Below are 26,047 nucleotides of genomic sequence, written 5' to 3'. Positions count from 1 at the left end.
TCCAGGGCCATACAGGGAAATGTAAAGTTGGTAAGTGAGAGAGAAGCCTTATTGTTTGAAATGGTTAGCTTTTTACTTCTTTGCATATTTGTGCCCTGTGGCTTCTATGCCCAGCATTTGTCTTGAGGTATCTTTACCACTTGGAAGAATTATGATACTCGATAAATTTGATATGAGGCACGAATTCTATTTAAGGGTTGTAATTAGGAAGGAAGAAGAAAAGCTATAGTAGTAGCAGGCGGAAGAAAACATGGGAAGATTGATTATTTCTTTGACATATCTTCTTGTAGAGTAACTTCAGCATGTATATGTTTTAAGCTACTACTTAAATTGCACACACACATTAACATAATAGGAGTATAGTTACATAACCAAAGCATACCTTTGGTAATTACCAGCCATCTCCAGTGAAACCAAGAAAACCAGTTAGGCACCCTAGGCATTTGTGAAAACTTATCTATGATATGGTGGATATTGTCCAACTGAACTTGAACAGTCTGAGAGAAATCAGACAAATTAAAACAACCCATTCCTGGGGACTGTTCACATCCCATATGTTCTTTTAACAGTAAATAGTCTGTAGTTGTAAGATTTTGGAGCGCTACAATTTGCACTTCTCCTAATTCTTGGTTGAGTTCCAACAGTATAGATCCAGTCAAATTTGTTGTTTTACTGTATGCACAGGCCAACTTAGATATCTCCTTCTTCATTCCCATGGCAAGTCCAGGAACTGGTGGAATGAGTGCATCTACACCTGTAGCAGTGCGTGGATTTTTGTTGGGGTTTTTTGATGATCATCTTCTGGCATGAGTCTTCCAGAGAGTGCTGATGTTGGAAGTTCTTTTTCATATCGTATCTTAGTTCATTTTCGGGGTAGCCAGATTAGGCTTTGATCCTATGAGGCTTCTTTTTATGGTTTTTTTTTTTTTGGCAAGGCAGAGAAGTCCTTGACTGATATTCTTTGGCCTTGGGGGCTTGATATGATTGGAGGATTGAAGTCATGGGCTGGGCTCTGACATTTTTATCTGGGGAATTTTTGTCATCTTGGGAGTGCCTGTGGTCTGAGGTTTTTATCTGGGGAGTGCCTGTGCCCTTCAAGTCAGTCTCAGTCCCTGGGACTTCATTTAATTAATCTTCTGGCTCTCTGCCTTTATCTAACTAACTCCATGAGTTCTTGATAGGCCGCACCCTCTTTTCATCCAGCTCATATTTGTCTTTCTACCTATCATTCCCCCCTCAAGCAGTTGGGACCCAAATCATTGGGATGAAGGTCAATGACTGCTCTGGCTACTTCCTGCTTGTGAGGGACAAGTGCAGTCCTTTTGGGTCCCTCTGCTTGCTGACTGTCGGGATGGTGGAATAAGAGTGCCCATCCAGGGGTCTCAGGAAGTTGGCTAATTCATCAGTCGGTAAGGGCTTGAATCTTCATGACAACAGGACTTTAATCTCAAGGGACTGTAGTCTGTAAGAAATAAACTTAGTTAAGAGGTTTAGTAAGCCTGGTTCAAATTGTGGGGCTAGGAAAACATTAATAGGGGTCCAGCAAAGGAGAATAGCCAGGATGCCCAGTTCTAAAAGTGCAGCTGAACTCCCCATGATTCTGAGAGTCATTGATGAATCAGAAACTTCTCCAGTTCTGTCTCTCTGGCCAGAAGTGTATGTGCCATGGAGTGACAGCAAAGGAGAAAAAGGGAAGTCATGGGCAACAGAGCCTTAGTCTGGGAGGAAAAGGGAGATAACGATCAAATGATAAAAGAACTTGAGTGGGCTTGTAATAAGCAGGCAAGGGTGAAAGGTTTATGGGAGGGGGACAGTGAAGGAGGTGCTTAACATTAAAGTGGGAAAGTGATGGGCAAATCCACAGAAAGGACAAGGGGAAATTGAACCTACTGTCAAATGGATGAGGAGGATAGAAGTCAGACCCCAGAGGGAGGGGCAGAAGTTGGAATAGAAATGTGGAGAGCTAAAGTCAGCCAGTTTGGACTGAGTATCAGCACTATGGTCAAACATGAGAAAAATGAATGTAAACAGAGAGAGTGTCAGGGAAGGGGTTTTGGCCCTAGCCTATGTTGCTCCTGCAGGCTGTCTGCTGGGCTGGAGAGCTGGGTTCATGATGGAAGGTCAGAGTTAAGTCAGACCTGCAGATGCCATCAGAGTAAATATCTCTGGTCCCCTCTAAATGGAAAATAAGGCCAACAGAGCTGATGTGAAGATAGAAAGAACTGTCAGCATGAACGGGACAAAGGGTCATAGAATCAAGGCCAATGAGAAGGGTCTTAGCTCCTATGGGCAGCTGTTGGTGAAGAAGAGAGTAAAGGTAGAAATCTTGGGCTGCTCTGGGAGACATTCCTGAGGACCCAATTATGACCTGCCTCCTTGGGTGGGGTTTCTCTCAAGGTGAGTACAGGCAGGTACTACGTTGACCAGATCTGGTGGACATCTCATGGCTGAGGGGATCATGAGATGAGGGTCTCGCCCCCAATTACCCAACCGCCAGATAACACAAAAAGTGAGGAGGGGAAGAAAATAAGTGCAGCAAGTAGGAGAAATTTGTGAACATGGGAAAGGAAGTCTCTGCATGGACATATTCTGTGAGAAACAGAGAAGGAAGGGAAGGATTCCCAGAGAATAGGTAGATAGCGAGTGCTTTCAGCCAGGGGGTAAGGTGCATGCAGCTTACTGGGAGTGGGAATCTGAGTCTCACGGCCCCAAATATGTTAAAGGTTGAAGTTGTTCTCCTCAGTTCTTGTCTCCGCCACAACAAAGAATTGAAAGGCAGAGATACAATAGTGAAGCAGAATGAAAGTTTTATTTGAATACACTCCAAAGGAGGAGTGGGCTACAGTCAAGGTAGATAAAGGCAGGCTGCCTACCATGAGGCTTCTTTTTATGGGGTTTTGGCAAGGCAGAGAAGTGTTTGATTGATATTCTTGGCCTTGGTGGTTTGATCTGATTAGAGGATTGAAGGCATAGGCTGGGCTCTGACATTTTTATCTGGGGAATTTTTGTCATCTGGAGAGTGCCTGTGCCCTTCAAGTCACTCTTGGTCCCCGTGGCTTCATTTAATTAATCCACTGAATTATCTCTGGCTCTCTGGCTTTATATGATTAATTCTCTGAATTCTTGGTTGGCCCCACCCTCTTTTCATCCAGCTCATATCTGTCTTTCTTTCTAACACTTATGCCACTTAATTTAGGACATTTCAGAATTTTTCCTTCTCATGCATTATGTCACTGGTGCATTTCCTCAGCTATCCAAATTGGTAAGAAAAGATATCTTCCTCCCACACATACACATATGGCACTCATAGCTCAGGCTGGCATGGAAGAGATCACAAGAAGCAGTGTGGTTCAGCTGGTTACTAAGTTTGTAGTTTAAGAGATTTGAGATATAAAATACCCTGTGTTTAAGCTGTTTATCTAATTTTGTTAAATGCATGTTTGCAGAGGAAACTTTCTTTCTAAAGGACTAGCATTAATATCACTTTTTGAAAACAAGATTTTATTTGTGAGAATTCTCAAAGAGTTCTTTTTATCTTGGAGTCTTGGATTTTGATTTGCGGGCCAATTAATTGTGACAATCTGAGGGACTTGTAGTGGGTATGTCTCACCAGAGGGGGATTGCCCCCAGGCAAGTTCACTCTGGATTCAGTAAGACCCAGTAACAATGGAAAGTTAGGGGTAAGAGGGTTTATAAAAAGCTTTATTCTCTTGGTGGCAGGTCTGAATGCTGGAATCACATTTGCCTCTTGGGTGTTTGCAATCCATCTCTGTCTCTGCCTCAGGGAAGAGCTCTTTATATAGTAACATCCACAATAATGTCTCATTGCCAATGGGCATATAAGCATTAGCCTACCAGTAGGCCAATTACATCAGCAAGTAGTTGAGGGTCAGGTGAGGATCCTGGCCATAGAAACTTCCATTTTCCCTATAGGGTGTTATTTTATTAGTTTATGGTGAGTTGGTAAGTTTTTCAAACATTTTTGAATAGTACCTAATATTAAGGAGGAATTATTTTGATATTGGCTGCACTAAAAATAGCATCTTTGCTCTTTGGCTATTATGATAAGTGTAAAACTGATTTTTAGTGGTAATGAAATTAATTTTCTTGAGATCATTACAATTTGAGGCAGTCACATGTAATCTTTACTCTCTGCTTTACACAGGAGAAGCGTGTAAACCTGTTACATATTGAGTCCCGAAAATCAAAGAGAAGAAACTCAGAATTTGAGATATTTGTTGACTGTGATATCAACAGAGAACAATTGAATGATATTTTTCATTTGTTGAAGATTCAAACTAATGTTCTCTCTGTGAATCCACCAGATAATTTTACTGTGAAGGAAGATGGTAAGTTTGAAAAATGGAAATTCTACTGAGAAGATTAAATACATAATATATGTCCAATCTTATATTTATTTTGAAGGCATGAAAGTAAAAATAAAACACCTTCTCTTCAAATTGCTGACAGTCTGGTAGTTAAGAGAGCACAGAATATAATTGCTCAAAATAATAAAGAAAAATTATAAAGCAACATTTTATCAAGTGTTATGTTTTCTCAGTTTCCATATCACTAGGCATCTCTTGATTTCACAAGTCTACAACTCACAATCCCTGAACACTTAGAAACTCTCAGAGTTTAGCATTATTACCGGTGGAAAAGTTACCATTTTTCCTGGGATCATGTCTCAGAGGCAGCGAAGAATGAAGCCTGCAGACAAGAGTATGGAGCAGCCAGCAAAGTTTTAAATGAGGAGCAGAAAGAAGAAAGTTCCTGCTAATCAGGAGGGGCTCCAAGGGAGGAAGCTGTTAGGACTGCAGTGGCCATGGGTTTTTATAAGCACATCGAGGAGGAAGTCCACTTGGTTGCTTAGGACCTGTTGCTAGGGCTGGGCTGGGAAGTCCACATGGCTGCCTAGAATTTGTTGCTAGGGCTGGACTGGGAGATCAGAAAACTCCCTTTCTTCTCAGGCTGGCCATCCCAGGGTGTGGTTTCTTACATGTCCCACTTGGCCAGCTGACCACAATGTCTGATGTCAGTGTCCCACTTGGCGGGTCTCTACCAGGACAACATGTCCTGTTTTACCTATCTCACCAGTTACCTCCTGCCTCAGCATCTAGCAGATGAGTGAATATTTGAATTTGTTGAGAATGTGGACTCCTGCTGACAGTGATGATGTACAGTACACTTGGTGCAATGTTTCTCCCTGTCCCCACTGCCACCTAAAGCAGATGAAAAAGCAATACAGCTTTTTAAGGTTTCAGATACTCAGATTACAAAGATATAGGCTAAGATCTTCTACTGTGAAAACATCCTTGTAGCTTACTTGGGACATAAGACAAATGGATAATTCAGTCACATCTTATATAAGGTGCTTAATTTAAAATAATCCCTTCATATATGTCACAATGTTTGGGGTATAACTAGGGCTAATATTCATCTGTTATTTATTTGTAGGGTGTATAAATTATTAAAATATTAACATACTTCCATTTCTGGCTGGCAGATAGCTGCTTCCCTGAGTCCTTTGAGGGCTCCCTACCACCCTGAAGCCTGTGTGTTCCACATCCTCCCCTAGGGATCCCATGCCCATCACAAACAACTAATGGCTAACACCTGGCAGAGCAGGAGCCTAGGACTCTGCTTGTTGTTATTTTGAGTGATTGGTGCCACTGTTGTATCTGTTGTTAAATCTCTTAAATATCCCTTCTGGATATGTGAAAAAGAGCATTAGAATGGAGCAAGAAAGTGTGAGGTCTAATCCTCTTTCTTCCATTGGAGTCACCTTGGATAAACTACTTAACCTCTCTGGACTTTGGGTACCTCATCTATAAAATGAAGACATTTTTAGAGGCTAAATGATTCAGTTGATATTTAGGGAACACAAATGTGTGTCAAACATTTCTACAAAGAGATGAGGATACAGATATTTATGGTCCATATGCTACAGCTGTTCCCATTTTTTCCTGTAAGACAGACATGCACAGATACATTATAGTAAAATATAGGAAAAGCTTTTAGAAAATTAGAAACATAGTGTATTGGAAACATAAAAGACAGAGAATTAGCTCCACCTACAGGGCCAGGGAAGGCTCATTTGTTTTGATTTGGGTCTTGAAGGAGAAGAAGGATAATCTCAGGAAAGCAGCAGGATGGGGTGGGGCAGGAAGTGGGAGTGGGCTAGGGATTCGAGGCAGAACAGCATATGCAAAGCCCCATGTTTTATGAGGGCTTGTATGTCTGCGGGATGGTGAAAAGATCAAAGTGGCAAAGACATAAGTGATCTTGAAGATCCTTTTCATCAATGAAAACAAACATTCAAAGTTCTTATTAGATTTGCACCTTGGGTTATAAAAGTTGTACATCCTTATGCTTTTTGGGTAGCTAGATAGGAAGCTTAAAATTACAAAAAAATCTTTTGATCTACTACTAAAGTACATTTCTTCAGTTCTTAGGAAATCAAGGTTGAAAAACTTTAAGCTCAAAAATTTTGAGCAGAATTTACTTATTAGAAATAGAACAGTTTACTTATATAAATTTTGCCTCAATGTATAAACTAAAATTAAAAATCTCATCCAAATGCCTTCATGACTTTCTTAATTTCTTCTTCCTTATTGCTTTAGTTAAGGTTGTCTCTTCGACTGCTAGTGGTTTTTGTATTTTGCAGGTATGGAAACTGTTCCTTGGTTTCCAAAGAAGATTTCTGACCTGGACCATTGTGCCAACAGAGTTCTAATGTATGGATCTGAACTGGATGCAGACCATCCTGTAAGCATTTTTAATAACTATTTTCATGAAAATAATTTAAAGCAAACTAAAAATTAAGGGAAGTCTTGTTTTCTTTTTTGGAGAAAGTACTTATTCTAGACTATAAGATCTTGCTTTAATCTGGATTTCAGCAAGTGTTAGTAGTCCTTCATGTTGGAAGTGAGACTAAATGACTTAAAGAGCATTTGACTTCATTGGTCCCATGCCTGGCATTCTGTTATTAAGAGCTACTCCAAGAGTTATACTCAAGTGAAGACAGTATCTGCGGTCAGTTTTTATTAAAATGACCATGGGTTATTGTAACGGGAGTAAAGATAGGAAGGAGAAAGACTTATCACCCACACTGTGCAGCATAACTGGTTTATTCGGCAGTTAATGAACTGGGAAGTTGTTGCCCTGGGAAATTACGTGGGATATAGTACAAGCATGAGTTGGAAAATTAGTAAGCCCAGAGCATTAGGATTGCTTACAGAGCTCCAGGATCCAGGAGGAGAGAAGGGACTAAGGTTGTGGAGTGGCACAGACCAGGGCTTTTGTCTAGCTTCTTCCACTTAATAGCTGTGCGAGGGGGACTGTACGTATACTGCCTTAGATAGCCCCAGCTGACCCATCCACTTATTCCATGATATCTTATCGAGTAACTGTTGGAATTAATGTGTTGTACCTACTCTCAAGGAGTTTATAGCCTAGTTGAAAACATAAAGGACATATATATAAATAAACATATACAGGATTAAAATGTGAAACTGTGTTAAGTGGCATGAACGAGTTGCTTTGAGATACGCACAAGAAAGCAAACACTTCTAGCTGAAGAGATCAGAGAAAGGCAATGTTTTTACTGGGCCTTAAGGAATTTGGGCAGGAAAGAGATGGAGAGGAAGGACAATTCAATGCAGTATGAGCAAAGTTCAGAGGCAAGAAAATCTGGGGCATGTTTATGGAAAGGTGGGTAAATCAGTTTTACTGTTCTACTAAGTCCTGCTGATTTTCACTTCCTAAATATTTCTTAAATTTGTTCCCTATTTATTCATACTGTCACATCCCTTAACTAGCCTCCCTGTCTCCAGCCTTGCCACCTCACACCCATCCTCCTCAGAGTCACTAGAGTAATTTAAAACCTCTGTATGACCATTATCCTTTTTCTGTCTAAAAATCACCACGGGTACCTGGGTATATATCTAAGAAAACTGAAAATATGTCCACACAAAAACTCATAAACAATGTCCATAACAGTTATTCATAATAGCAAAAAACATGGGGCCAAATGTCTAGCCACTGATGAATGGAGAAGGAAAGTAGGGTGTGTCCATAAAGTAGAGTACTATTGGTCATAAAAAAGCACGAAATTCTGATACATGCTACAACCTTGAAAACACTGTAATTGTGAAGAAAGCTAGTCACAAAAGGCCCTATATTATATGATTCCTTTATATGAAATACCCAGAATAGGCAAATTCATAGAAAGAGATTATTGGCTGCCTGGGGTTGGAGGTGAGGGGAAAATGGGGAGAGACTGCACATGATTATGGTGTTTCTCTTTGGGACGATAAGAATGTTCTGCAGTTACGTAGTGGAGGTGGTTGCATAGCACGGCAGACATGCTGAGAACCAGTGAGTTGTGCACTTTAACTTGTCAATGTTATGGCATGTGAATCATATCTCAAGAAAGCTGGTTTTTTTTTTTTTAAATCACCAATGGCTTCCCATTACTCAAAGACTAAAATTCAAGGTCTTAAACAAACCTTTACTAGCAGACCCCCAACTAGTGTTCACCATGCTCCACTCATTTTCCAAGCTCCAACAACATTGGTTTGCTTGTATCTCTTCGGCATAGCGTGCTGTTTTTCACGTCTGTACTTTCGTTGGTGCTATCCTTCTGTCCTCCTCCACCTGGCTGCCTGCACTCCCCTCTAGAGACTTAGTTTAGGAGTCATCACTGCGAAGCCTTTCCTGACCCCTCTTTCACATCTCTGGATTATGAGTCTCTCTTTTGACTTTTACTGACATCTTGCACATATTTCTAATAAGGCACTTATATTGTTTCATAATAATTGGTTGATGTGAACTCCTTGAAGACCCAGATTGTGTTTTGTTCATACTTATTTCTCTGGATTTTAGCACAAGGCCAGGAGCACAGTAGGGACTTGAAAAATCTGCATTAAAGAGATGAGTCTCATTCTCTCCTTTCAGGCGTCCTCCCATTCTTTCCTATTTTGTGTTACTGGCTATTTCCTCCTGGGCTGTGCTATTTGATGCCTTATTTTATCTTTTTTCCTTAAATAGTTCACATAGGTATAAATTATAATATTACTATTTTATCTGTTTTTATTATTATTGTTTGCTCCTACAAATAGTGACTGTTTTTGCATTTTGCAATAAAATCTAAGGCTAGATTCAGTTAAGTCTAATTTGAAGTATTATTAATTATTATTACAGGAAAATATAATTGAAAATGTAGTCAGATGATTAACTAAAAAATATTTTACCCCAGGAAAAGTTCCATGTATTTAACTAAGGTGGTACTTTTCCTTCCTTCCTTCTTTCCTCCCTTCCTCCCTTCTTCCCTTCCTCCCTTCCTTCCGTTCTCCCTTTCTTCTTCCTTTTTTTTACTTTCTATTATACATGTAATTTATTATAAACTGTTAATGTGGTTGGAGGCAATGTTAATGTGTAAAAAGAACTGGATGCTGGGTTTCTAGTTACTTATATGGACTTTTTACAGTAATTCTTTTTTTTGCAGATTTATTTATTTATTTATTTTTTAAAAATTGAAGTATTGTTGATGTATCGTCTTATATTGGTTTCAAGTATACAACACAGTGGTGGTGGTGCTTTTCTTATTCCTCCAATTGTTTTTATAGCTACTATCGTATTTTTGTATCTATACTGTCTTATCTTTGTAACTACAATAGTTTAAAACTATCATATAACATTAATTTTGAAATAAAAAGGATCATAAATTTTTCAACAATGCTTGCTCAAAATAACAATTATGTAGCCCTTTAATATAGTAGCTCTAATTATAACTCCAATGAAATGTTTCCTAAGTATCATTTGTCAAGTATTTTTTAGTATGGATGTTTAAAAACTTTTCTGTAATTACCAGGGCTTCAAAGACAATGTCTACCGTAAAAGACGAAAGTATTTTGCAGACTTGGCTATGAACTATAAACAGTAAGTGTATTATAAAAATAACTTACCCCACTTTGAAATAATAAAAATGAATAGATTATGCTCTTTTAGTAAATAGAGAATAGTGCTACTGTTTATTGAATAAGAGTTCAAAATAACTTCTTCTCTTTCTCTTATTAGTGGAGACCCTATTCCTAAGGTTGAATTTACTGAAGAGGAGATTAAGACCTGGGGAACCGTGTTCCGAGAGCTCAACAAACTTTACCCAACCCATGCCTGCAGAGAGTATCTCAAAAACTTACCTTTGCTTTCTAAATATTGTGGATACCGTGAAGATAATATCCCACAATTGGAAGATGTCTCAAACTTTTTAAAAGGTAGTACACTAGGTAATTTTTTATAAGGGGAATATTGCACTCTGTTTTGATTATGACATAATTTTTAATAGGGAAATAAAGTTCTGTGGAAGGTCAGAATTTTCCTGTACTCTGTCTAGTACTGGGCATCACACTTGAAAAGGGACAGTCATAACCTGGAGCAAGTGTAAATGGAAGTGAGCAGAGTTACTAGGGGATTGGGAAATGTATCATATAAATGCAATTTGAAGAATTCTAGAGTATTTAACCTGGAGATTTAGGAGTCATTATAGCTTTATTTAAATATCTGAAGGTCATCTTATGCAGTAGAGGAATTGTCATGTGGCCTTAAAGTAAATGACAACTGGATAGAAACTGCAAGATTTGGCTCAAAACGGAGATCTTGCTAAAAGAGCTCTTTAAAAATGGAATAGACTTACGAAATGGTTATTTCTGCATTTATGGAGGTGTTTATGCAAAAGCTCTATATCCACTTGTCAGGGCTATGGTAAAGGAGATTCATGTACTTTGGGGAAGGTTGGAGTAATCGATGTCTGCAGCCGCTTTCCACACTAAGATTCTATCATTTTCCCAAGGAGGAAGATATGGTAGTAGGGGCATAAATAAAGAGTAAGGACAATTTTGCTCCTTTTAGTTCTTTATGCTTATTTGCTCTAGGCTTCTTAATTTTTTTCTAACTAGAATAGGAAGTAAAATGATCAGTGATCTCCAGGGTCCAAAATACAAAAGAAAAATAAATATGCCTTTGATCTGAGCAGATTAGAACATTTAGAAAAAAATAAATGTTATGTGTTTGACTAAAAAGGAGTTTAGTTTATTTCCATCATGGTGTGCAATTACTCTCTTTGAATTTCTTACACAGTTATAAAAATCTGCATAAATATTCAACTCCATAATTCTCATTATTTAACCACTTACACAAAACTGAGATGAACTAAACAGCAAATGGTAATACAGTTCTTACAAGAGAAAAACTCATATGAGTGGTTCGTACAAAAACTAGATTTAAAAAAATATTGATTAATTAAGGATGACAGAGAATCAATGAACATGACCTCATGGGACTTACAAAGATAGACAAGGGTATGCTACAGAAGTTATCAAATAAAATTTGCATGAGATTTGCAGGAAATACTTTGTCATGGATATACAACTGAAATATCTTCACTTGGCATCTGGAGCTTGAACTGGCTGCAGAACATATTGCTGAAGGTGTCTCAAGGAAACTGTCAAAGAGATAAACCAAAATTAGAAGACAGTTCAAATAAAACAGCAGTTGGAAGGGGCTACCTGTGCTGTCACATATGGTAGTTACTAGACACATGTGGTTGTTAAAAATTAATGTAAATGAAAATGTTAGTTCCCCAGCCTCATTAGCCATATTTCAAGTGTTCAATGGCCACATATGGCTGGTGGCTATCCTATTGGGTAGTCTAGACATAGATTATTTTCATCATTTTGGAAAGTTCTATTGGACTTTGAAGTCTGCCTGTCAGAGTGGGAGAATCCAAGTACAAAGCAACTAGGTGGAATTGGAATACCAGAGTATGTGTGTTTGAAATGAAGGGCAAGAGCAGAGCTCATAGAGGGTTCCCTGAGCCACAGCCACCTGGTGGCAGGCCCCTTTCCAGTGGGTAGACAGACTTAGCTCTTGAGAAATGGAGGAGTGCCATCAATTTAGATAAAATAGAGTACAAGAGATAGAACTGGCTAAAAATGACATAAACTCAAAATTGGTTCTGATATAAGTTAGTAGATCTTGTTAGTGAGTTTCTTAAAAAAAAGAAAGATTTTCTAGGTGGTATTCTACACTCTGTAGGGAGATAGCAAGGTATAGTATAGTACAAGGAGACCTGGGTTCTCATCCTACCTTTATCATCTACTGTGTGGCTTTGGACACATTATTGGGTCTCTGAGCCTCAGTTATGGCTGTCACATGAAGACAATAAACTTTAACTCATATTGTAAACGTGAAAGGAGATGTGATATATGAAATCTCTAACTCATTGACTGGCTGTGGTAAGTTCTTAATAATGATTACTTCCCTGTAGTACACGCATGATAAACTTTAGTTTCTGTGACCTCCCTCAAAGTGTTGGTGTCACTGGAAGAATTAAAATGTGTAAATAGTCTGTTCTGGTGAAGATTTTCTGTTTTCTCCTTTGCTTTGCAGAGCACACAGGTTTTTCCATCCGTCCGGTTGCTGGTTATTTATCACCGAGAGATTTCTTATCAGGTTTAGCCTTTCGAGTTTTTCACTGTACACAGTATGTGAGACACAGTTCAGATCCCCTCTATACACCAGAGCCGTAAGTACTTCTGCATTGGCATCAGTCATCAAATAGTTATTTGTAATAGTGGTACCTACCTCATGAGTTTTTTGTGAAGATTAAATTAATTAATGCATGTAAAGCATTAGAATGGTGCCTGGCACATAATCTATGCTTCAGGCTCTCTATATGTTAGCCATTATTGTTATCATTAAAAATTTTTTTAAATTAGCCATCGTTATTACTGTTATTAATTGATGACCTATTAGGTATTGGGTGTCATTCTAACCACTGGATATAACAGTGAAAAATAATCAGACAAAAATTTCTGGCCTCACAGAACTTATATTTCCAATGGGGGCTGTAGATAATAAGTAATAAACAAACAAGTCAGATGGTGATAAGTGCCATGGAGAAAAATAAGGCAGGGAAAGGACATAGAGGTGTGTGTGTTTCTATTTTGTAATGGGTCATTCAGAGAAGGATTCTCTGAGAAGGTGACATTTGGACAGAGACCTGACTGCTGAGGTGGGGGTGCATGTGGTTGTCTCTGGGTATCTATGTATTTATGTGTATGTGTTTATGAGTTGGCCAAGGTTTTGAACTGAAATAGTTTATTTTATTAGTGTCCTTTGTTGTCCATTTCCAAAGTAATGCCACCTGATCAATTTACACAAAAGTAAGGTCAGATTTTGATTTGATCAAATGGTTCATTATACATTTACAGTAAGCATAACATAGTGTGACAAACTTGTACCTCTTTTTCAGAGATACTTGCCATGAACTCTTAGGCCATGTTCCACTGCTGGCTGAACCTAGTTTTGCTCAATTCTCCCAAGAAATTGGCTTGGCTTCCCTTGGAGCTTCAGAGGAGGCTGTTCAAAAACTGGCAACGGTATAAATGTGGAAATAGCTATATATCAATAATTCTTAACTGGGGCAGGATGTATTTGTGTAGCTTAAAGTACATATTCAAGATGACCATTACAAAACTTGTTTTTGCTCATATTTAATTTGATTTAAATAATTTAGGTAACACTAAAGGAGGTTGTGAAATTTTAAGGTGTATCGAAAGGAGACAATATCTTTAAAAAAGGTAGAGAAACACTAGAGTACAATAACATTAATAGTTTGTATATCTTCTTTTCTCAATAAGTGGTAGGTTTCCTAAAAATGATACTAAAAATATTTTTGAGCACTACGTGTAAGGCATCTTGAAGGAAATACAAAATGAGTAAGTCCTGGTTCCTCCCTTCAAGGAATGTGTATACACCGCTTGAGACAGTTATGTTAGAATGAGATGAAATCTACAGAGAAATTCAGGCAGAGTGCTTGGGGAGTGCAGAGAACTGCTTAGGGAAGGTTTTATAGAAGGGAAACATCTAGACTAGCCCAGGGAAAGTGAATAATGTTTTCATGTATCAAGAAAGGAAGCAAAGAGCATCTCAGGATGAGGGCTCACAAGGGAAGACAAGGAAGTACTTGGTGTATCTGGGGAAATGACAAAAAGTTGGAGCAGAGTGTGTGATGGTGTGTGTGTGTATGTGTGTGTGTGTGTATTTGTGTGTGTGAAATAGGCTAGACGGTTACAATAGTGCTTTTCAAATTCTGGTTTGAAATCCCTCAATTCAGGGTCCCTGAGTCCCTTGCATAAGGTCCTTGAATAAAAGATCCTTTGAAAGGGCAAAGTGAATTTAAGAGACAGAGTTCATTGATATGGTTTCAGATTCCATACTGCAGCTGAACGTTAAGAAACTACCACTTGTTAGGTTTTGATGTAGTTCAAGGAGGAATATCCACAATTATCTGAAAAGGCTATTACAATATTCAACCTTCTTCCAGCTGTTCATCTGTGTGAGGCTGAATATTCTTCATGTACTTTTACCAAAATAGCGTATTGCAACAGGTTGGACCTAGAAGCAATATGAGAATCCATCTGTTTTCCAGGCAGACATTAAATAATATCTAGCCAGTCATTAAAAAGATTGTAAAAATATAAAACAATACTACTTTTCTTATCTTTTTTTTGTTTTGTACAATATAGTTACTTTTCATTAAAATGTTATTTATGTAACCGTAGCGCTTTAAAATTAGTTAGCAAACTTTAAAATTTTTTCTTAGTTTTGATTGTTAATATGGTAAGTATAGCTAGTTATACCCATGTAAACAAAAGATCGTTGGGGTCCTCAGTAATTTTTTAAGAGTATGTAAGAGTCCTGAGAACAAAAGTCTGAGAAGTGGTGGTTTAGAAGGAGACCAGAGTGTGGAAATCTGGCCAGCTAGCCTGGGGGTCTCACTCTTTATCCAGGGTACTTTGGCTTAGTGACTAAGGGTTGTAATTTGTTTTAAATTCAGTAGCTGGGGTTGTGAACACAATATTGATGTCCTTTTGCAGTGCTACTTTTTCACTGTGGAGTTCGGTCTGTGTAAACAAGATGGGCAGCTAAGAGTCTTTGGAGCTGGATTACTTTCCTCTATCAGTGAACTCAAAGTAAGAACTGTAAATCTTTGCACATAACCATATTCACTTAATTTAATGGCTATGACCTGAAATAGTTTCTGGATTTGGACAAGAGCTTACAATGGAAAATACTTGGGGTAACAGTAAACGTAATGAAAGAAACAATTTTTTCTATTTCCCAAGTTTATGGATATATCTTAAAAATAAAAAAATATTTTAAAGCTTTGCTAACAAAGTCTTGCCGTTTCCTCACCATTTTTGGTGTGCCAGCAATAACTTCTGTAATTTCCAGAAAACTCTTTGAGAGTTATTATTTATCCAATAAGGGAATGAACTTATGTTTGTAGAGTGATAGGTATGCATAAAATACCATGCAAGGTACTGTCTTGCACTTGAAAGCCTACCACTGGGTGGTGGGTACAGGTTATGTATAGGAGTGACTACTGCAGGGTAGAAAGTAGGTGCCATAATGTAGGAGGAAATAAATAGAGTTCCTTGGGTGTCTCCTACAAGGAGAAGAGTGTTAGAACAAAGCCAAGGAGATGATCTTGGGGCATTTGTGGAGAACAGCAAGCCATTTTTGTTTTCCTGGAGCATATTGTGGGCTAAATAATGCTGTAGGAAGTAAGTTTGGGATTGTAGGTTGGGCTTATGGATTAGTAATACATTCAGAGTTGTACTGATTCTGGCCGTTGTGTTTTGAATGTGGGCTATGAAAATAGATAGTCTTCTTCAATTCAATGACCCTTTGTCATGTAGCATGCACTCTCTGGACATGCCAGTGTAAAGCCCTTTGATCCCAAGATTGCCTGCAAACAGGAATGTGTCATCACAACTTTTCAGGATGTCTACTTTATATCTGAAAGCTTTGAAGAGGCAAAGGAGAAGATGAGGTAAAGTATATCTCTCTGCAAAAGATAATCTAGTAATGGTAACAAATCACAGAAGTAAGCAGCTGGATAACTAGAAGCCTACTAGGTACCTTTTGCCTCTAACACATCCCCCTTTCACAACAAATATTTGGAATATGTTGCTTATAATGATATTCAGTAGTGCATATATGAATCAGATACATTCAGAAATTGATTTCTTCCCATTTCTTCCCATCAGAGAGTTTATAATATGATAGGAAATAGGAAAAATAAACTACGTACAAAGTGCTCTATATCGACATAAAAAGTCTTAGAGATACACAGATGACCTATTGTTCTGCATTTTATTCAGGAGCAATTTATTCCACCTGAGAGAACAAGGAAAGCTTAATGGCATTGAGAAGGGACTGAAAGATAAATGAGGTTTAGATACATTGTTTTAGTCTAAGGGACAGCATGTAAAAGTTAAGGAGGTGCATTTGTGGAGTATAACAAGGAAACCAAACTGAAGCAACAAAACAGCAGCAGACTCAGAGACTCCAAGAAGGAACTAGTGGTTACCAAAGGGGAGGGGTGTGGAAGGGCTGGTGGGGAGGGAGGTAGAAGGGGACTGAGGGGTATTATGTTTAGTACACATGGTGTGGGGGATCACGGGGAGAACACTGTAGCACAGAGAAGGCACACAGTGAATCTGTGGCATCTTACTACACTAATGGACAGTGACTGCATTGGGGTATGGGTGGGGACTTGATAATGTGGGTAAATGTAGTAACCACATTGTTTTTTCATGTGAAACCTTCATAAGAGTGTATATCAATAATACCTTAATAAAAAATTTAAAAAATAAAAAATAAACAAAACAAAACAAAAAGACAAAATAAAAGTTAAGAAGGTGGAAAAATATAGATATGTGTGATGTAATCAAAGCTGTGCTTTATTAAACAGCTAAGTACGTTGTTAAGAAAAGAGGATGCTGGGGGCAGAGAAATGACTTAGGAGATCCTTGTAATACTTGTGGTGAAAATAAAAGCCTGAACTAAGGTAGTAGGAAATGAAAGGACTATAGAAGCAGAAACAATAAAACAACATTTAATGGAAGGGGTCATGAGGTGACATTGTGACAATGTAGGTAGGGGTTGAGGACATGCTGCTTGTTCTACAGAGATTTTCCTTTAGTTGGGGAGTTAGGCCATACACAGAACCAAAGAACAATTTCCATCTAGAGGAGGGCTTCCTCTAGCACATGTGGCACCTTTGAGTAAACTAGGAGAAGGGATCTCTCTCTTCTGGGTAGACCAGGTGGATAACAAACTGGATTTCAGCCCCTGTTCATGTACAATTGTGTCTCTAGGGGGCCTGAACACAATTGTTCTTGGAGGTGCCAAATGAGAGGTCAAAATGTTGTCTTGATGAAGAAGGCAGAACTTTAATGCATGAAAAAAGGGTAAAATTTAGGTCATTTGAGAGAAAGCTAGAGAAAACCATTCAGTGCAGAAAGAATGTACGTATGTGGGAGGCAGGATTGTTCCTGGTCAGTTTCAGTAGTAATGTGTGTGTGTGTGTGTGTGTGTGTGTGTGTGTGTGTGTGTGTGTGTGGGTGGGTGGGTGTAGTTAGGTAAATCACAACTGAAGGATCTGTTACTATGTGGTCAAGTTTTATCATTGTTTATTGATAAGCTACTGTGGCTGGTCTCCTTACTGTAGTCAAGAGATATATAAAGTTATTAGTCATTAATAAAGCCATCCACAGACTCTTTCCCTAGTGACACAGAGTTAGATGTATCCATGACAATTTTAGGTTTTCTACCAGTTGAGGATTCCAGGGGGCCTCTGCACATGTACTGTAGGGAATTAGGTAGATCGGTTGCATGAACTTTTTTTTAAATTAAAGCATCATTGATATACAATCTTATGAAGGTTTCACATGAACAACACTGTGGTTTCAACATTCACCCATATTATCAAGTCCTCACCCTCCCATTGCAGTGACTGTCTATCAGCATATTATGATGCTATAGAGTCATTACTTGTCTTCTCTGTGCTGTACGGCCTTCCCTGTGACCTACCTATATTGTGATTGGTTGCATGAACATTTAGTAATGATTTGTCTTTTGCCTAGTGTGTGAAGTAGATTTACTGATGTTTATTTAGTTTTCATCATTTTCCCTATAGAAACTGATTGCCTCTTATTTGTTCTCTTAGAGAATTTACCAAAACAATTAAGCGTCCATTTGGAGTGAAGTATAATCCATATACGCAGAGTATTCAGATCTTGAAAGACACCAAGAGCATAACCAGCGCCATGAACGAGCTGCAGCATGAGCTCCATGTTGTCAGTGACGCCCTTGCTCAGGTCAGCAGGCAGCCGAGCACCTGACTGCTGCCAGTTCTAACCTCAAGAGCATCTGAGCATCAGTGTAGAGGCCTGTGGGCCACTTCTTGCTTTTCTTGAAGACCTGGTCGTGAAGGGACAGCAGCCAAACAGTATTCTCTACTCTTGTTCCTTAATGGATTGTTAATCTGTGAAAATTTGTACTTGGATGTTCTAGCCATCACCAATTATTTTCTGTAACAGCTTTAGTGAAATATGATTCAATATACCATGCAATTCACTGGCCACCCGTTTTTTACATACAGAAGTTGTGTGATCCAATGGGTAGATCTAGTCCCAGCCTGATTGTTTTCCCTAATCCATCTTGAGTAAAATGACTTTTATGATCACTTAAAACACCTTGCTGGGTATTATAGAACTGACCCATGCTGTTACCTAAGATCCTCTTATTTCTAAAGTATCTTACTTATAACCAAATTTTGCTAGGCTTGATCACATTTGCACCCCTGAATTTAATAGGAGACTAGCTGTCTCTTCTGTTAACATCAGCAACAGAGGCCTTTGCACATGAAGCATACTTAGTACAGAGCAAGTAATGTAGTTTCAATTATAGTGTCTTGTAGGGAAATAGGAGTAGCTAAATCAGGAAAGCCTGTGCAGGGTATAATCCTTAAGACCAGGCTAAGAATTTTGGGCTTTATTTTGCTGGCAGTAGGGAGTCCCTTCCCAAGTGACTATCCTCCTTGAAACTCTTTCCTTTCTACAGAATGGCATGATGCTGATGGAATTTTAGATTATCTATTCTACTCATGGGGCCAAGGGAACTTGGTTGGGGTACCACATGCAAGACCCTGTACTCAGACATGCAGCCAGGTATCGTGATGTGATGGGGTTCTGGTTAGCAGGAGACAGTGATGTCAAAGGGAGATTCAAACTGAGACAGATGAGAGAAGCACAGAGTTAAAGTTGGAAAAGCAGTGCTTAGCACTTCATTTCCAACCTATAAGGTGAGACCTAGTAAGGCAAGTTGTAAGGGTAAAGGGTGGGGAAACAGGCAATAGAACATAAGAAAGGTCAGGAAGAGTGTTTTAGGACTGACATTATAACAATGCAGGGGTTGCAAGAACTGGTTTTTATGTGGTGTCAACCATGTAGTGTAGGGCATAGGCCTGGGATAGGCCAGTGAAGTCGGATTACTGTATATATGCTGTGCCTCTTTAATTGGCTCCTTTCCTCCTACCACCCACTAAAGGAAGACTTTCCTCAAGTTTCTGAGTTTGGCCCTCCTCTCTGCCATTTTTCCATGGGAAATGCCATCCACATCCATGATTTCCATTCTTATTTCATATGACTTCCATATTTACTATTCTGACTCTGACATATGTCTTGAATTTTTGTCTTCTAAGTCCAGCTACATGCTGGATATTTCAATATAGATGTCCCATAAGCTAGGCCAGTGTGGTACAACTTCTTGTGGCATCATTCACATAGAATGAAATGGGGTTGTGTAATGAGGCAGCCTTGCCACATATCTCAAACTCAGTAGGTCCAAAAAGGAACTCAGAGTCACCTATTACACCCCATCAGCTTCCTCTCCTAGTGAGCTCACTTCTATTCATGGTATACTAAGAGTCATAGTTTCAGACAATTTTTCATTCTTAATCACCTACTTAATTAACTGTGTCCTTTTTTCCCCCACATCAATTCCCTATTAAATATTATTTATTAATATTATCTATTAATTGTATACCAGTTAATGTTTTATTTCAACAGAACTTCATAAAAAAACTAAGAAATTTATTTCATTTTATGTTATACAAGGAAATAGAATTGGGAAGAATAATTCATGCTACTTCAGATTCTTTTATTTCTTATAAATTTTAATAGCTAGTCAACTATTAAGTATACCTTTGATAGTAGTAGTCTAAGTTAGCTAATCTAAAATCATTAGAAATTTTGATTAGCTGGTTTATAGTTAGTATATTTGGTTGCAAGGAAATCTTTTGCAAGCAAACCATGATAAACAGCAAATTATGCATACTGTATCAGGTTATTTTTATACAACTTGATCATGGTAAAGAATCATAATTATTGAATTTTAAAATGATGGTATTTATTTTCACTCTATAACTAAATCACACTAAAATAAATATTAAGGGTACAACCATTATATTCACAACTTTAGGATAATGGAAATATTTAATGATTGATTTAAGTTCTTTCTTCTTACTTCTGAATTTGTAGTATTTTATAAATCAGGAGTCCTGAGAGTCTTAGAATTTTCATGCATTTAAAATATGTGTCTTCAAAGCATCTAGGATATGTTAATAGTTACTGAAATATGAGAACAGAATTGAACCAAAAGGTTGGTTCATAATTCTTAATCAGTGAATTAATACTCAAAGACATAAATGATATTTTTCCTGACTTTTTGAAGAAAGCTCCAAAAACTTGTGGTCAAAATGCCTACATTTCTTAACTTCTTATTTTGTCATTCAGAATTATATAATAGTAATAACATACCAAAATGTACAGAATTATAGTTAATTTTTAAGTTGGCTTCCAAATTGAAAAAGAAAAAGAAACTCTGGAATTCTCTAAAGGAACATTATTATAATAGAGTTCACATATTTATTTCTAGGAAATGTATAAAGATTCTGTGGTCTATTTCAATCTAGTCTTTGTTTTACTATATGATATACACTTAGGATTTGCAAGTTTGTTATTCAACTGGATAATAAATGGACACAAACTTTTTGTGCTCAAAAAGCATTTATTTATTTTTGTCAAACATATTAAAAACAGATTTAACTATATATTGTCAATTTTGTTATTTTAAGAAATCTATAACATCCTTACACTTCTTAAAAAACCTACTAATATGAGATGTAAGGGGAGCTAAACACACCTGGAACCTAGTAGCCACTTTTCAGAATCCTTGATAAAGTCTCATGTTCCTTTTCTGTAAATGAGATAAATCTACCTCATTGGGCTATCGGAGGAAATATGTTGTGAGTGCACTTTAAAAAAAGAAACTTATTATCCATAGGTAAAGAATCATTAATACAATCCCTCTCCTAATGGGAAATCCTCCATAGCTTCTGGATAATTTTATCTTCCTCCAGAGGGAATAAGTTTTGCTTTTAGCAGGCAGTATATAGTAAGTGTATGGCATGGTAAGATCTCCTTAGTTCAGTTAGGGATTAAGCAAAATTGAAGCTGAGCTTCAGTCTTTGTGAAGGCTGGTCTATTTCCAGTTCACCTCTACTTTTAGGGTGCAGCCATTTAAGGATCTCAGAGGAAAGCTATGGTTGTGTACCAGGGCTTCTTGGGGACCCTGGACTCCTACTTTTGTCCCCTCCTTCACTCTCATCTTCACTAGTTCCCAGTAAGATCGCTAAAAGTTCAGTTTCTCAGCTTCTCAGTTGCTGCTGTCAGACCAGTTTCTTAGCCTCCTCTCACTGCTTGCTAATTAGCAATGTTGCAAGCAGAAAAGTAGGGCTATCCCTAATCTCTCAGCTGCCCGATCTTGGCCCTTCAAGGTCTGGCTGCTTTGATAGCTCTCTAATGATTTGAAACAGATTTCAAAAACATTGCCTCCAGCTTTTCTAGTTGTTTTTGGTGAGAGAATTGACCTATAGCTAGCGAATCTGTCTTTATTAAGAGCAGAAATCTGACCCAGAAGTTAATCATTTAACTTCTTTGAGCCTTCATTTTCTTGTCTAAATAATAATGATCCTAACAATATTTATTATACCAGTAATATTGAGAGGATCAAATAAGATAACATAATGGTAAAGATTTCCTAACCTGTATGGTACAGATATATATTCTATATGGTCAAAATGACTTCATATTTTTCTCTTATGGGGAGACAAGCCATCTGAAAGCGATACCATCAAATAGTTTAAATAGTATCAACTAATGATACCATTCAACAACTGCAAGTCCACCAGGCTACTAATGGGAAGAGCAAGTCAGGGGCATGTACTTAGTTGAAATAGTTGCAAAATCTCAATACTTCCAAAAAACTGTAAGTTAACTAAAGCATTAACTCAAGAGGTAAAATCAGAGAATAACTGTATTCTTCCAGACCCTCCCTCTATTAAAACTGACTGGCTTCTTGACACCCCCTTCATAAGTTATGCTTTGGTGGTTTCATATCTTACTTTACAGTGTAGGAGTAACTGGTACTTAGTACTTATTGCCTTGGAGTCTCAGCCCAAGCTGAGGTGGGAAGGGTCCCATTTTTACAACCAATTACAAATGCTTGAAAGGAATAGAATACAAAGAACAAAAAAGCCCACTCTTATAAAACAATCAGCAAACACAGTATAGTGTATGCATATATCAAGTTCTCTCCAGAACAAAGAGCAGCTTTGCTTCTCTAAGGTTTGTATTTTTCTTAGGATGGTCATGGATGTTCTCAAGATGCCGTAGGCTAGAAAGGTAAAGGGAGGTGCTGCTCTCAAGGCAGAAATAGAATGGGTGGAGTTAATGAACTGGGAAGGACTGTGTTAATAAGAACTCACCTAAGCCACCTTCCAGGGCTCCCAGGCATAAAGGGTGATGAGTCCTGGAGGCTGTGTCAGCAGAGGGGTCAAGAACTAGTGAATATGGATTATCTTCTTTAATATGACCCCATTTGTACCCACATAGTAATGTGTGGCTTGGAAAATGGGGATTATGCACCAAAAGGTACAAAAAAGAAAATGAAAATGAAAATCACCTGTAATCCACCACCCTGAGCATGTGTGTGTATGAAAACTTGGTACAACACTTTGGCAATATATCTCGAGCATTTCCCTTATTTAATATCTTCCAAAACATATATATTAGTTTTGAATGTCAGCCTAGTATCACACTGCATAGCTGTGCCATAATTTAATCAATTAATTTTTGGGCTTTCAGGTAGTAAGTTCTTTCCTATTAAATGTAACCTCAACAAATAACAGTCTAAGGCTTTGTGCACAGCTCTGATTATTTTCTTGTCATAAATTAATAGAACTGGAGTTACTGGTAAATATCTGTTTATCCATTTTCATGCTCCTCATATACATTGCCATATTTTCCTTCAGGAAAATTGTACTTATTTAGCCCCCGCCACTAGCAGTGTATGACGGTATTTGATGAAAGCCATTTTATACGAAAATCTTTGTTGGGTGGAAATATCCAATATTGATGAACAGAATCAAGGTAGCGCTGTGCTCTGAGCGCTGAGAATTAAAAAACTGCCCCGGCCGGAATCCGCGAGAACCAGCCTCCTCAGTTCGGTGTCTGGAGGCATAAGTTCCCGCTCCGTGGCAGGCGCTGAGAGCGACTCCAAAGACGTGAAGACACTACACTCGCCTAACAAAAAGCTCCATCAAATTTTGCAAACGCACACCAAGGCAGGCCGAAAACACTGGCGCAGGACCTTTTCCATTCCCTCTCAGGCTCAGTTTCTTCCCATCAAATATGATCCGATCCCTGCCCTGTCAGCCTCTGTGGGCTGTCATGGGAATCCACGGAGATAAAAATGTGAAGGAGCGTAGCGCACTCGTACAGAATTATTACTAAAAGTAAAGAGCGCGAGGGGAGGAAAGATGCAAGACGCAGGCTGGGGACAGAGACTCTCGGAGCGCTTTGGGGCTGGGCGACAAGGAGGCGGCTCCGGAGGCGGTGGCCCGGCTCCCGCCCGTGTCTGGTTCCCCGAGGCCCGAGGGCGCGCCCCTCCCTCTGCGTCCCCGCCCACCGCAGACTCCTCCCCGAACGGCCCCGCCCCTACTCCAGACTCCTCCCCCGCACCGGCCCCACACCGCTGGGCTCCAGTCTCTTCCCGGGCGCGCCCCTCCCGCGAGCCCTCCCGGAAGCTCCGGCCCAGCGTCCCCCATGGAGCGGCGGCGGAGCGTCTTAGAGGCCGGCTCTGCGGCAGCCGCGCTCTTCGCCTGGGTACGTGACTCCGCCCCCGGACCGGGGCCGCTGGGACTGAGGGGCGCGGAGACTCTAGAAGCTCGCGGCCTCGGCGTGGGCGGTCTTGGCGTCGGTCGGCTGAGGTCCGGGCCAGGCTCTGGGTTGGAGGATCCTGGGCTTCGGGCAGAGGAGGAGAGGGCGGGAAGGGAAGAAGAGCCTTAACGGGGTGACTTAGGGGACTGTTGGCCAGTGGGGTCCGGACCCGAGGGGCTGCGGCGCATCCGGAGGAACCTGCCCCAGGGACAGAGCATCTGGTTCCGTGAGAGCCTTCAGGCCTGGATAGCTCCGGGAAAGACCGCGTGGAGGATTCCGTAGAGGGAATTGCCCCGTCCCAGGGCCCTCTTGGGCCACCTGTGCCCCCAACCTCGCGTTGCTTGGAGGGTGCAGGTCCTTCTCCAGCCCCACCGCAGCCTAGCGGGAGCATCTTTTGATGTGAGGCGTGCGGTTTTCGGCCGCGCATGAGGCTGACACCCTTCATGTTTGCCGATATTCTGCTGTGACCGGATCTCCCCTGCATTGGGGGCGTAGGAGTCTGCGTTGGTGTTGATTTGACGCGAGCACTGAGAGAAATGATCATCCTTATGTGTCCTGGCTGGAACAGAGGAGGGTCTCTGCAGAGGAATGTGTTGCATATGCATGGGAGCAAGCAGACAGTGTCTTTAGTCCTTCATAGCACGTATCACAGTTGTAATGAAATGTGTAATTTGTTAAGGTCTGTTTCCTTGGCTAGGATGTGAGTTTCATAATTGAGGATACTGTGCCTGTTCACAGTGCCTAGCAAATATTTGTTGACTAATGAATGTGTGCTTAGCTTTGTGCTGGTCTTTTGATGAAAACACGGGAGTGAAAGATTTCCAGCTTTCCTGTTGGGAGAAGGGGAGTAACACCTGTATTGCTATTAAAACCGGCATGTATCGAGTAATTTTAAAAACGTTATTATCAGTACCAGTCAGCACTTGTTGACTGTAAAGTTGCAGACTGGCAGAAGGGAGAGCGTGCAGTTCGGCCTGAGGTAGTATGGCTGGCTGAGTATTTTTGAGGTGGCACTTGAGCTGCAGGTGGAGTTTGGGACTGAATGTGTGTTTCGGGTGTGCTGTCTCTGGTTTTTCCCGAGCGGGAGACAAGGGTCTGTGTGTCAGATATTGTCTTGTCCATACTCAAAAATATTGTTGAGCCTAACTCTAGCGCTGTGCTTGGAGGCTGGATGGTGTGTGATCTTCCTGCTGCATGGTGTGTATTAATTTGCTAGGGCTGCCATAACAAAACCATAAAGACTGAGAGAGGCTTAAACAATAATGATGTATTTTTTTCCAGTTCTGGAGGCCAGAATTCCAAGATAAAGATGTCAGCAGGTTTAGTTTCATCTGAGGCCTCTTTTCTTTGGCTTGCAGGTGGCCGCCTTCTTGACGTGTCCTCATGTGGCTTTTTCTCTGTATGAGGGCATCCCTGTGTCTCTTCACATAAGGACACCAGTCATATTATATTAGAGCCCTACCTTGATGACATCATTTAACCTCACTTATCTTTTTAGAGGCCCATCTCCAGTCAGTTACATTTTGAGGTACTGGAGGTTCGGGCTGCAACAGATTAATTTTAGGGGAACATAATTCAGTCCACAGCAAGGGAATTTACCTTCTTGGAGTCCTGTGTGTGTGGTGTGTCTGGAGTGTTTGTAAGGAAAGGAGGCAAATAACAGCAGTAATACATATTAAATTTTCCTTCATCCTGGATTTAGGGCCTGGAGTTTGCATTGCAAAAATTGAGAGTCATAATTTGAATCTTGAGTGCCTGTGTCTCACTTTCTGTTCAGCAGCCTACAGTGGTGGTAATGGGGCAGTCACAGAGATCTCAGGGCTGGTGGAAAAATTCTGGCCATCTGCACT

At 39.6% G+C, this 26,047-nt stretch overlaps 2 protein-coding genes across 3 annotated transcripts in view; both read left to right on the top strand.

Annotated features, from left to right (window-relative positions):
- The window catches only part of TPH1 (tryptophan hydroxylase 1), a 42,004-nt gene extending 20,986 nt beyond the window's left edge, over positions 1-21,018 (top strand). For both annotated transcript variants that reach the window (XM_057507449.1, XM_036888153.2), the window contains 9 exons: positions 4,166-4,349; positions 6,668-6,768; positions 9,875-9,942; positions 10,081-10,277; positions 12,451-12,586; positions 13,316-13,442; positions 14,943-15,038; positions 15,768-15,901; positions 18,083-21,018. In XM_057507449.1, the coding sequence (XP_057363432.1) occupies positions 4,166-4,349; positions 6,668-6,768; positions 9,875-9,942; positions 10,081-10,277; positions 12,451-12,586; positions 13,316-13,442; positions 14,943-15,038; positions 15,768-15,901; positions 18,083-18,257 (1,218 nt within the window). In that variant the 3' untranslated portion in view covers positions 18,258-21,018. The remainder of the gene's footprint in view (positions 1-4,165; positions 4,350-6,667; positions 6,769-9,874; positions 9,943-10,080; positions 10,278-12,450; positions 12,587-13,315; positions 13,443-14,942; positions 15,039-15,767; positions 15,902-18,082) is intronic.
- A 2,971-nt stretch (positions 21,019-23,989) lies between these two features.
- The window catches only part of SERGEF (secretion regulating guanine nucleotide exchange factor), a 238,778-nt gene continuing 236,720 nt past the window's right edge, over positions 23,990-26,047 (top strand). Inside the window, 1 exon segment of the mRNA XM_036888140.2 lies at positions 23,990-24,143. Within this exon segment, the coding sequence (XP_036744035.2) occupies positions 24,084-24,143 (60 nt within the window). The 5' untranslated portion in view covers positions 23,990-24,083.

Source organism: Manis pentadactyla, chromosome 9 (genome assembly GCF_030020395.1).
Source record: "Manis pentadactyla isolate mManPen7 chromosome 9, mManPen7.hap1, whole genome shotgun sequence".
NCBI classification, from domain to species: Eukaryota; Metazoa; Chordata; class Mammalia; order Pholidota; family Manidae; genus Manis; species Manis pentadactyla.
The sequence above is the reverse complement of the archived record's forward strand: the minus strand, read 5'-3'. Positions and strand labels throughout refer to the sequence as shown.